Source organism: Eurosta solidaginis, chromosome 3 (assembly GCF_040869045.1).
Source record: "Eurosta solidaginis isolate ZX-2024a chromosome 3, ASM4086904v1, whole genome shotgun sequence".
NCBI lineage: Eukaryota > Metazoa > Arthropoda > Insecta > Diptera > Tephritidae > Eurosta > Eurosta solidaginis.
Genome location: NC_090321.1, coordinates 216,297,268 through 216,310,224, shown reverse-complemented (window position 1 = coordinate 216,310,224; position 12,957 = coordinate 216,297,268). Strand labels below are relative to the sequence as shown.

The 12,957-nt window shown below is 40.7% G+C and overlaps 1 protein-coding gene across 1 annotated transcript in view; it reads right to left on the bottom strand.

Annotated features, from left to right (window-relative positions):
• Window positions 1-12,957, bottom strand: part of Strn-Mlck (Stretchin-Mlck) — a 243,780-nt gene that overhangs the window by 200,695 nt on the left and 30,128 nt on the right. The window contains exons 2-5 of the mRNA XM_067777186.1: window positions 2,503-2,794; window positions 1,953-2,437; window positions 1,671-1,762; window positions 35-247 (exon numbers count right to left, since the gene is read on the bottom strand). Coding sequence (XP_067633287.1) covers window positions 35-247; window positions 1,671-1,762; window positions 1,953-2,437; window positions 2,503-2,794 — 1,082 coding nt within the window. The remainder of the gene's footprint in view (window positions 1-34; window positions 248-1,670; window positions 1,763-1,952; window positions 2,438-2,502; window positions 2,795-12,957) is intronic.

The following is a 12,957-nucleotide window of genomic DNA, read 5'->3' as shown; positions in this document are numbered from 1 at the left end:
TTAGTTTTCTTAAAGCTACGTCTTATCTACTCACTGTCCATCGTGACATTACTGCTTGATATGCCCACACAATCCTCATAGCTTGTGACCACACATTTCCATTCACCTTCATCGCATCTCTCAGAGGGCTTGACTTCGATCATGTAAACACCCAAACCATCTTCAATTAGTTTGTAACGTTCACCAGACTCAACGCGTCCATTTTTGTTATACCATACGACAGTTTTGGGCCAAGGTGGCACAACGACTGAAATATATTTGAAAATAAAAATTGTTAAATATAAATTGAGGTATTCAACAACAATAAGTATTGTAGTAGAAGTGGGCGTCTCCAAATTTTGGTAACAAACACCAGCCCGCATGAGAAGGGGACTTTGCTAAGCAAACCGGACCAGGGAAATGTCTTCGAAGTGACGAGGAGAAGCCCTGTATCCAAATACTTCTTCTGATCTGGACAATATATCGATTCTACGACTGGCGCTTTGAACACCGGGCACACCTACACGTCCTGCTGCTGAACGCCCCAAATAAATGGCTGACAGACGCGGGTAAGCCCTTTTTCAAAGGCGAAAGAGTCCTAGAAATACTGTCCCATGTACTTAATATGCACTCCACAAGAGCATCCGAGACAAACCGGTGTGAGCTCTGAGATGTCACGGGAACATGAGAGTAAATAGAAAAGCAGAGGACGCTCATAGTACTGCGGGTGATTTAAGACATTAAGTCGTTAGGCGATACAGCCCTACCATTCTAGAATAGAACGAAATCCATTAAGTTTGAAGTCAGAGTGAAGGCAATCTTAGTGGACGCTCCTCCAGGCGGATTGGAAAAAACCTTAAAAATCAAAGTCGAAAAAAGTAAAAAAAAACGAAAATTTCGCGGACTCGAAAATAATTTTTTTGGGTATGGGTAGTGGAACTTTTTTTCCTGATCCCAAATCCTATCAAAAAATCGATGACGTGATATCGGTTAATAAATCGACCCAGTCTAATGTACATACATACATAGGTAGGGACGGTGTATCCATTGGTATTTTAGCCCTAAATAAAATGTTCTAATGAGAACAACCAAAAAAATAATCTCCCAACTTTGATTTGTATGCGCGCGCCCATTCATTTCAATTCAATTTCTTTCACAATCCCATTTTATATTTGTCTGTTTTGATCGCGACATTCGATCTTCAGTCGATACTTACAAATTACAAATGGCAGCGCATACACCTGCGCAATTTTATTTTTTATTTTTACTTATTTGCACGATCGACAAAAAATTTAGCTGACCTACCACAAGACATCAAATATTCCAACAATTTAATCGAGTTCAAGTTTGAAATTTTCAATGTTTCCGTGAGAAAAAATAGCCAGCATAGCGAACCTAGCCGCTATACATCCTACCCAATTCTGCAAACGTCAATTGTTGTTGTTGTGTACGCATCGGCAGCACTCACGCTTGACCGCAACTGTCTCGCGTTTTGCACATTGTCTCTGACGCACGCAAAAATTATGAAAGAAATTTTGTTTTATTTTATTTAAGACTCTCTCTTATCACTCTCTTACCCGCCAACCGGCTGCATGTTATTTTATTGGCGTTGTGCCAAAAATGAGAGCGCACTGGGAGACCGCACACGACCACTATTACGATTACTATACAAAAAAAAAACACTCACTTACCTTGACAACCGAGTATTATGGGCTCACCAATGCGGACGCTCATATCGCGCAATTCATTTGTAAAGATCGGTGGAGCTGCATTGTTGGAGATGCTGAGAGCGCGCACGAGGGCGACATTTGAGAGAAGCATGCGAAAAGAAAAGGAAATTATAGTATTATTATTTATTTTCGTTTTTTGTAATTTTCTATTAAATCGCAGAGAACTAAACTAGAACTGTCCAGCTCTCCTCCCACGCTCTCCTTCTCTTTACCTAGCACACACACAATTCACTCATTACTCACCTGTCAGCTGGTTTTAATGAACCTTCTCTACTGCCACGTCCCACTACATGTACTTTGGAACTGGAATATGATTTGCCCATACAATTGACAGCTTCACAAGTGTACGTACCCAACGAGGTGGGATCATCCGCATTGGCGGTTAACGCAAATATATCACCAGCCTTGATCTCTTTGGAATCTTTAAACCAACGCAGCTGTGGTGTTGGTACACCAATCACTTTACATTCCAGTGAAACTGTGCCTTGTTGCGTCAGCACAGCACGTAATTCTTCGATAAATTCTGGTGACTTATAAGCCTTTGGCACTAATACATTCAAGTGAGCAATGCATGAATTACGTCCACCCGCATTTTCAGCCAATACCATCCATTGTCCACCATCCTCTAAGATGACTGGACTCACTTCTAAATAATGATATTTACCCTCATGAATCTCTTGAATTCGGTCGTTTTCACATATTCGACGATCATTTCGGTACCAGGTGAGCTGTGGCGTATACGTTTTCTTTCATTTATTAACAACAACAAATTTGAATGCATTCCAACACTTACCTTCAACTCTGTGGAACTTCGTATCTCGACTAACAATCGTGTACGTGTTCCCACCTTTACCGATAGATCAACTAAACGTCTTAGAAATATTGGCGGATCCTCACCCGTCGATCTATCCTCGACCATGAGCTCTACATCTTTGCGAATAACGGTGTTACCTTTCGTTCGTGCTATTAGCGTGTAATGTCCGGCATCCTCGCGTTGCACATGCTCCACTGCTAATTGTACGGCTGTGCTGGTGTGTGTTATTCGAAAGCGATCAGAGTTCTCAATTGGCAATTCTCCACGGCTCCTGTAATGAGAATGGAAGGCAGCGTTATTTCATCAATAATTTGTAGAAAAGAGTTCTTTTTTACGTTGCAGATATAGATTAGGTAATTGAACTAGTAATTATCGTGAGCGAGCTTAAGAGATTAGACCACAAACTAAGAGCGGTAGTTCGTTTCCTTCCATTCAAAGTCTTAATTGGTCCATCGTCAAAACCAAGTTGTGTGTCAAATCGAGATCGTCTGCTATGGTGTGGCCTTCTCTAACAGAAAACTACAATTTACTTAGATTAGGTGTTAAAAGACAACTCACATGATAGGTTGTTATTGTTGTTGTAACGATTAAGCCATCGATGTTGATGGTCCTTTGCCGGATGCAGATCCAGTACGTTCCGGTAACAAGGACCATAAAGGTACTAGCCCGACCATCCCGGGAACGATGTGGTATGACCACATGAAATCTTCTAGGCCTTACCGCCCTCCAACCCCCTAGATCCATCAAGAGTTCGGGTTCGCCAGAGCCTCGGCTGTTAATGAAACAGGATTCGCCACGGGTAGGTGAGGTTGACAATTGGGTTGGAGAAGCTATATAGTGCACTGGCAACCATTGAATCAATTTGGTATTTTACTCGCCTCTTACGACAGGCATACCTAACGCGGTTATATTCTAAGCCCGCTAACCCGCTAGGGCCATGATAGGTTGTGTTTCCCCATTCTTTAACAACCATCGGCTTACAATCGCACAGCAAAACGCTGCATAGCAACTATTAAGTTAAATATAAGAAAGACATCGATCAATATGTACTACTTGTTCTCGCAAAGGACGGAATGGAATTCCAAAGTATCTACTCGCAGAACGTTCACTTCGAAGGCACCTGCCTGGGGTAAGTAATATATTTATGCCCACGCAGCCATATAATTTTTATCAAAATAATATTCGATGATATAGCGAGTAAGATCAAGTAATCTCTGCCTGTTTATCCGCTAGACAATCAGAGTAAATAATATTACATCCCCCCACAGCTAAAATGGCGGATACTATCTCATCTACCGCGCCTCTAATAGCGGAGATTGCTGTGTGGACGATACTGCAATGATCGGGCAGCTAGGTTTTCGGCTAAGTTATACTAAACTAGATATAGTGGGTTGTAGAAAATGTGTCTTATAGCTGTCCACTTGCAGTCTTTTCCTGCGCAGATGGACCTCGTATCAACTAAGCAAACGCTGGACACTAATTCTTACAAAACAGCGAGATCTTTATGACAGAAAGTAGATAACAAGCGATCTGTCGAAATTATTGGTTTCACCAATGGTGAGTGGGATGCAGCGTACGGACGTATATGCGCCATTTCTTAATATTCGAGAAAACCGGTACTGCTTATAGCATGGCTTTTGCCAGAACAAAACGAAAGTATTTCCGTTTCAACTCACTTGAATCTCCGAAGTGTTTATCCAAGTGGATTTAGCTTAGGTCAGTATTCTACTCGCCAAAGCGATATTATAAGCCAAGTAACATGATTACGTAGGCCAATACTCAAAGAAAAAACAGCAAAATTTCTGAAGCTTCTTTTCCCGCTTTGGTAAACGATGAAAGCCTCACGCAAGCCAATATATATGTTCCACCTCACCTCTATTGGGCGAATTAGGCAGACGCAATCCTACATACAGTCGTTTAAGAGGTTAGGTTATGTCGACTTCCTAATCTAAGGTGTTATGCGGACTGTGCCCATTGGATAAATTGCAGCCAGGTTTTTTTACGATTGTATTTCAACGGAGCTTTCCCAATGCCGGGACGCAACGATAGCCTTACCACAGAGATGGCTGTAGCGGAAGTTGTTTTATCGGCACATTTAACAATAGACCGCTGAGCCCGCACTAACAAGATGAACCCAAAAACTTCAGATCAAAGGAAGAATGAGAAGGAAAAGGTGATAGCGTCGCAATCTGGGAAAGAGGAAATCGCTGTCAGCCATAATTCGGATGCGGATAGCGAATATAGTATGCAGTCATTACACTCGTAATGAAGCGATCAGCTAGCCCGGACAAAGAATTAACGTTAGGGCGGGAAAGAGAAGGCAGTTTAAGAGAACTGCAGGAGCTGCAAAGACGAAGAGGAGATAGAAACAGTCAAGCATTTTATGTGCGACTGTCCTGCGCTTTGGCGCAAGAGGAAGAAATCTCTGGGATCTCCCTTTTTTGTGATCTGGCTAAGTTTGAACCTAAGAAATTCCTGACATTTGCTGAATCGAGCTGTTGGTTTGAGTAGGGGAGAGATCCACGTGGTATCACAATGGGACCTTTTGGGCCTAAGTGCACTTGTGCTCGAACCGGCGGCCACTCTAACCTAACCTTAAGAACTCTTTCACAATACCGGGCAGCATTAAGAATTGTGCAACACTTGGGTGCAGTGGTCGAACCAATTGACCGCGAAAACAGGCGCGGTCATGGGCCCGTAAGGCAGTGGAAGAATGTCACCAGAAAATACTTTGCAACGAGCTTACCTCGTTGTTGGATCCGCCTACCACACCGAAGATCATGGGTTCACGCCCCCGGGCAGAGCAACATCAAAATTTTAGAAACAATTCTTTTTAATTAGAAGAAAATTTTTCTATGTGGTTTCGCCCTTCGTGTTTGGCATGCACTCCGAGTGTATATCTGCCATGAAAAGCTCTCATTTCAAACTCATCTGCATTGCAGATGCCGTTCGGAGTCGGCATAAAACAAGTAGGCCCCCTCCCTCCAATTTTTAGGAATAATTTAAAGGAACACGACTCAAATTGGAAGAGAATCTCGGCATAAAATCTCTTCGGCGGTTATCGCGCCTTACATTTATTTTTACTTTTTTTTATCGAGGAGGAAGAAGCCTCGACGGGAAGGAGAGGCAGCGGTTTCATGCGATCATCAATTACGTCAATGAGAGAAAATGTCACCCTGCAATATAGCCAATTTCTCAAGATATGGATACACTCGACATCCGCATTTTCATTTGGAAGTTGAGATATGTTAATCTGACTCACTTTATCTGAATATTTGCGAATCCATAGTACATTGATGCAGTATGTTGCTATGGAAGCAGAGTCTTTCCATCTCTTTTTGGAATTTAAAGTGGGCATGAAATATCACTCCGAAAGAGTCGCCTCTCGAAGGAGAAAAAAGCTGCTTTCTTAGAGAAAAATAACGAAATCTTAGTGATAAGGGTATTTAGTATATTTACTAGTTCACTGGCTTTTCCAAAAAAAAAGGGTTTCCACAAATATGAGGACGCAATTATTAGTAGGCGTCATTGCGAACAAGGCGCATTCGTCAGTTAGTGAATCAAGGCGATTTCTTCGAAGCTGGCGCATATAAATAAGGCTAGCCAATCCTGGAATGGTATTTACTCGAAAAGGAGCGAATGTACGCGGTGTATCATCTGCGCGACCCAATCACGGTCCTTAAAAACTGTGCCTCGGGGCGCAGGGCAAGCCCGTCGTGACCTGATACAAGGTATCGCAGGTGCTTGTATTCATGTCTTGATTCCTGCCTTGAGGACTCGGATGTCATATTTTGGCGGTTGTCTTCGACTTTTCCTTGGTTTTTGCCTTAGAATTTTCCTTCGACTTTTGTCTTCGACCTATTCCTTAATACGATGAATTCACTTTCGGGGAAGTCGACATTAAAGCATACTTAACGAAGCTATGCAGTCTCTTATTAATTTGAGTTGGTAATAAAATTATCTCTTCGGAGTAATAAGGTCACTTCCACCTTCAGATCAGATGATAAAGCATCCTCTCCGGAGTAACGCAGTCGTTTTTGTTGAAAAGTTAGCATATAATTTACTGTTGAACCGCCCACAAGGGTAAAGTGCTTTTTTACTTATTCTAATCTAAGCAAAAATATTTCAAAGACTTTTAGGCGGAAGGTCAAAGAAAAGGTTGATCACATCCCAAAAATGCGAATCGTTGTTTAACCTATCGTAACCTCTTAAGAAAATTGAAGTTGAAGTAGATGCCTATCGTTTGGAGATACCAACCGATATTTGTAAAAGTTAAATGTTTGAAACTGCGTTAGGCTATGCTGACCGTTGGCATCTGATCTAGAGTAAATGTGATCAGTAGCTGTACTTAATGAAGATGTATCTGTATCTTATCGCTTTGTAAAGCGGCCAAGGATTTGAACAGATTATTCGAAGTAGTTATTTACTGTGAACGGATATTTCAAACATGATGTGTTGACGAGGTTGAATCACAGCCCCTAATTGTGATGCAGGTTTATTATTATTCCTGATGCTCGGAACAGTTTGTTCACATCATTTAGTACTTGTATTAAAATTGTGGAATTGTATCGTGTATCTGACGAGCCCTAGCATTAGAACATTTTACAGCGAAATATTTGTGCTTGTAATATAATAGTATTGGAATTCAGGGATAATAATAACGCCTTGCAACCGGATGCCATTACCCTCAAAAAGTTGGGAGCTTGCGAAGGCTCCATATCATACTAAGCTAAGTCCTTGTGTTTGAAACACACGATTACAAACTAATCTGGTACCAATGATTGACTACGTAGTGCTAAGCATGGGAACATGGAGCCGATAGTCGGGCCATTGATCATGCAATTAAATATGTGTTTGACATGGTGAAGTCTGTGTGAGTCTTCCATTGAGAGTTACTCACGTTATAGCATATTGAATAGTCACTGTGACAAAATCCAAAAAGTTTAGTCACAGTTATGTACAATAATATTTGATTATTCGAAAACAATTCAGGAACATAACATCCAAATCAAAAAGAATTAAACAAGAGGTACCACAGGGTGGTGTCCTATCCCCACTAATGTTTAACTGCCACATATCGAAGATACCTTCACCACTAGAAGGAGTCACTATCGTTTCCTACGCCGATGACTGCACAATATTGGCCACAAGCCCTGGCCCACACATCGATGAGCTTTGTAATGAAATAAACAGCTATCTCCCTGATCTCTCCAGTTACTATGACATTGTCAACGACCAAATCATCGGCGACCTTATTTACAACATGGACGCGAGAAATGTCGACCATGTTGAACATCCAAGCATTACGTCACCGACTGTCTTACACCCAAAAATCTTGTGTGTGACGTTTGATCAGGATCTACATTTCGGAGAGTATGCAACCGCAAGTGTTCCTAAAAAGGGGTAAAGACAAATAAACCCGCATTACTATTTACAAAGCACTTGGCCGGCCGATTTCATCCTACGCGTCCCCGATATGGTCGCCAAAGTTTACTCACTAGAAGAAAATACAGGCCTGCCCAAAATACCGCCCTTAGAACCGCTACAGGCTGGCTGTCTTCTTATGTCCATATAACACCACCTACACAATGAGACGAGAGTGCTCCCTACTAAGGAGAGTAATGAAATGCTGAACAAACAGTTTCTGTTGAATACCCAACAGACACATGATTGATGAGGCTGCACCTCCCAGGGGCTTAAGGGGTCATCTCCGTAAGCATTATGAGGAAATACGACGTCGGACCTCTATGCCAGAAATTGCCCGGCGAATTCAGTACTTAAGGAAAAATACCCAGAACTAGCGGAAGAGGAACGCACTCTCCCTAGGGAAACGCGCGTCAGTCTAGCTCAACTTCGATCTGTATACTGTAACGGGTTAAACTCTTACCTATCCAGAATCAATCCCGACATACAAAATGTATGTCCTGCTTGCAATGCATCTCTTCAATTGAAATGTGGAACCAACGCCTCTAACACCCCTCTCGTTATGGTCCATCCCTGTTGAAACAACAAGTTTACTTGGACTCCCGTTAGACGACATTGATGACAATTTGGGATCGGTCGCTCCTATTGGATGCGGCGAAGCACTGCTGTAAGAACAACAACAACTATTCGAAAACTATGGCTGACTTGTTAATAATTTTCTTTCAGTCGGACGCCCATTTACCTTCCAAAAATTTATTAAAATTGTCACAAGTTTTAATTTGGTGCCATAAATTATTGTAAACACATACATACATACATTCGTTCGTACCAATTAGTAAACTTAGGACTAAATCAAAAAAGATCGAATATAAGTTCAACGTACCTTCTTCTATAAACAGACGAGGCCGATGACAGTGTGCCATGGTATTGTTTGTGCTCGTTGCATTGACAACATTTCGAGCAACCGTTACCCATTATTTGTTCATTGAATCACAATCTTAAGTGAATTTAATATTTCTTTGCTTGTTTTATTATCAGGTTTTTTTTCGCTGTTATTATTTGTTGGTTATTTGCATATAATATTTATTTCTTCTGCTTTAGTTATTGTATCTCAATTTATTTCAATTTATTATTAAAAAAAAAAAAAGTGGTTGTGACTGTAAGACAAAGACTCTGTTAAAGCACATCAATGATTATACATTGCAAAATAATTAACAATTAAGCCTAAATTCTTATAAGACAAATACTAATTATAATTATAAATTTAACAAATGGAAAGTTTTGTCGGTAAAAGAAAGAAAGGTGGAAATACAAGGAAGAGTATGAAGTTTTATCACAATCACATTAAGCTCACTGAACTGAAGTAGTCATGAATCACCTTTCTGTAGTTGTCTCCTAAGAGAATTTGGGATAGAATTCCAGAGCCTTACAGCATTTATAAAGAATAGCCTCGAAGAGCACAAATAGAAACATCTGGGAATGATCAATTTGCGATGTCTACCAGACTTGGAAAATTTAAGTTTCTCAAAAAGATACTTTGGTGTTTGAAATTCAATGAGTTTGTACATGTATATACAATTTCGCGCTGCTAAAAAAAAAATAAATGTAAGGCGCGATAACCTCCGAAGAGATCTAAGGCCGAGCTTCTCTTCCAATTTGCGTCGTGCTCCTCTTAATTTTTCCCTACAAATTGGCCGGACGGGACCTACATGTTTTATGCCAACTCCGAACGGCATCTGCAAGGCAGATGAGTTTTCACTGAGAGCTTTTCATGGCAGAAATACAATCGGAGCGCTTGCCAGACACTGCCGAGGGGTGACCCCGCTTAGAAAAATTTTCTTCTAATTGAAAAATCTTATTTCTAAAATTTTGATGTTGCTTTGCCCGGGAGTTGAACCCAGGGAATACGGTGTGATAGGCGGAGCACGCTACCATCACACCACGGTGGCCACCGCGCTGCTATATACTCAAAAATACTATGATCATATTTTTGTAGGCCGTAACCATAACGTGTAACGTTGTTAAAAGTAACATCAATTTTATGGGACGAAGTTAAGTTGACTGTAAACGAGCTCTGAGTACGTTATGTGTGGAAGGATCAGCTGCATAGCTAGTTTTTTCCTAGTCTCTAGGGGAGTAAACGAAGCAGACATTCTCAATCTACGTAAAACAGAATAAACATTACTCACAACGTTATTTACATGGTCGACACAGTTTAGTTTTGAGTTAATCACAAAACCCAGATTTTTTTATTTTGCTAGTAAACGAAAGCACGTTTTCACCAACGAAACGTTTTGGAATATCTTCAGTATGCACAACGCTATTGCTTATAGGCAGAACATATGACTTTTTGGCATTCAAGCACAGACCGTTTTCACAAGCCCATTTCGCAGTAGCAGAAAAGTCGCTATTTATTTTGTAACACAAATCATCAACAAGACCAACACGACTAGATAAATACAATTGAATGTCATCAGCATAAGCATGTGCATTAACATACTGACACCTAGCGAACACATCATTGAAAAAAAGAGTAAACAGAAGAGGACCAAGGACAAAACCTTGGGGTACATCAGAAGAGACAATACATGATCTAGATGCAGAGCCTTTGCATACAACTTTCTGAGTCCTTTCAGCAAGGTAGCTGGCCATAAGGCTAACTGATGTAACTAAAAACCCAAAAAAAAACATTTGAGCTTTTCACAAAGAAGTCAAAGGCCTTTGAAAAATCCAGGAGGCAAAGAAGAGTTAGGTCACCTTTATCAAAATTAATTCTTATGTCGTCCAGTATTTTCAACATAGCTGTAGAACAACTACGCTTAGGACGAAAACCATTTTAATGATAAATGATAAATACTGCAATATGTTGAGTAATAGATAATAAAAATATAACCCAATTATGTGACATAGCTAACAGATCTAGAGGCAGCAAGTAGCGCATAGGACCTAGAAAGCTTTTGATAGAGTATTTCAGTTTGGTCGTTAAATAAACTTCTGATAACACTATTGTAAAGAGTAGTGTGCGCTGAGCATTCGTCAGGGGCAGACGTGCGAGTCCCATACATAGTATTCAGTAATTCAAACATCAATTTTCATATTAAACTCTTATTTCTTTAAATTCAAATAAACATATAAGTACGTATGTGTATACGAATCATTTACTTGTAACTCAGTCGTCTTTGACAACGTCAGAAGTAGGATTCGATTCAAGGAATTTTGATCACGCAAAGAATTTTTTTTTAAACTAAAGTATATACACACTTGTATGTATTTGCTTCACGGAATTAAGTTATTGAACGCAACTGGTAATGCAGGAGAGATCAGCGATAGACGCGATAAAATTCAGAGAAACGATAGACGTTCAAAAATTCAGAGAAACGATAGTCGTTCGTGGAAATCAACATTAGCAGACAAAAATTTTAGGCAGCGATAGACGCAAACAGAGTAATTGAAAAGACGTGAAGAAGATTTTGTTTATGCAGTAACACGACAGTTGCTGCAATTAACTGGAAAACGGAGATTCTGAGGAATTGTAAGCTAGCAGAGTTGGATTTTCGACGAACATTTTGGTGGTTGAATTTAAGAGACAGAAGTTGAAAGTTGTACAAGCGGTAAGGACGTAACAGAAGGCATTGCAATCATGGGATTGGAGGAAAGCTAAGGAAAGGTTAAGTTTTCATCGCTGAAAGTGGAGCAACAGAATGCTTTGTTGCAAAAATGTAGTCTCGCAGTTTCGGGCAATAAGAGCCACAAGATTGCATCGCTAATGGAACTATATGAGTCGGATGAGGTGGATATTGAGGAGGTCGAATCGCGTGAATATCCATCGTGGCAGCAACAAATTGGTGAACTCCAAGAAATTATGAGCAGCTTATCAAAAACCGTGAGTGGATTACAGGCTATAACGCAAGGGCGTAGTGAAACAATCCAGGTTGGAGATAGGAATTTGGAACAAGGGGTAAGCCAACAGCAAATAGCATCTGGGAGTTCGCAAGCATCAGACCAAGCTCCAACGCAAATTGTAGCAACAGTACCAGGGCGATCTACAGAAATTCCAAGAGCAACAGGCACGCCGGTTAGAGAGTTAAGGACTCCTGTGCTTGGACAAGTACCTCGCGATTTAATGACGGATGTCCAATCAACGACGACGCATGCAGGTACAAGGTATTCAATGAGGGAGATTATCGGCATTTTTCCAGAGTTTGACCCACTAAAGGGACACCGAGCAACGAGTCAGTTCATAGCGAAGATCGAACAATTGCGAGATATATATTTATGGAGTGATGAAGAAGTACTATTCGCGGCGCAACAAAAATTAAGAGGGGTGGCAAAAGATTGGGCTGATTCCCAGCCAGCATTCAGAACATGGTTTCAATTCGTTGAGATGTTAAGAAAAGATTTCCCAAGTGCACAAAGCTCAGCTGAAATACATCGCGAAATGGGGAGACGCAGGAAAAGGCCCAGTGAATCTTTGAAAGAATACTTTTACGTAATGCTAAGTTTGGGACGCAGCGGAAATATAGATGAAGTATCAATAAATTCTTATGTTATTAATGGTCTAAATGATATGAATCTTTCCAGAACTTTACATGCTATGAATTTGGGGTCATGCCACGAATTACTTTTATCAATTGAAAGATTATCTGCGATGCCTGGGTCGCAAAAGAGTGTAGTAAACGAGCGCCAGGGTACAACAGAAGCTCCGAATAGTCAAGAAGCTCGGAAGTCAGTACGGTGCTATAATTGCAACGAGGTGGGACACATAGCAGCTAAGTGTCCACATCCACAGCGCAAAATTAAGTGCACGAAATGCAACAAATTTGGACACGAAGCCAAATCATGTGGCATAGCGAAACCATCGGTAGCAAACATTGCGGAGTCAGTGGATACAGTACCACCACCAGTAACCAAAAATGTAAATGTATTTGGGCGAGATATTTCAGCATTTATTGACACGGGCAGCGATGTCTCAATGGTCAAGGAGTCTCTAGTTTCTATCAGTTTACAACG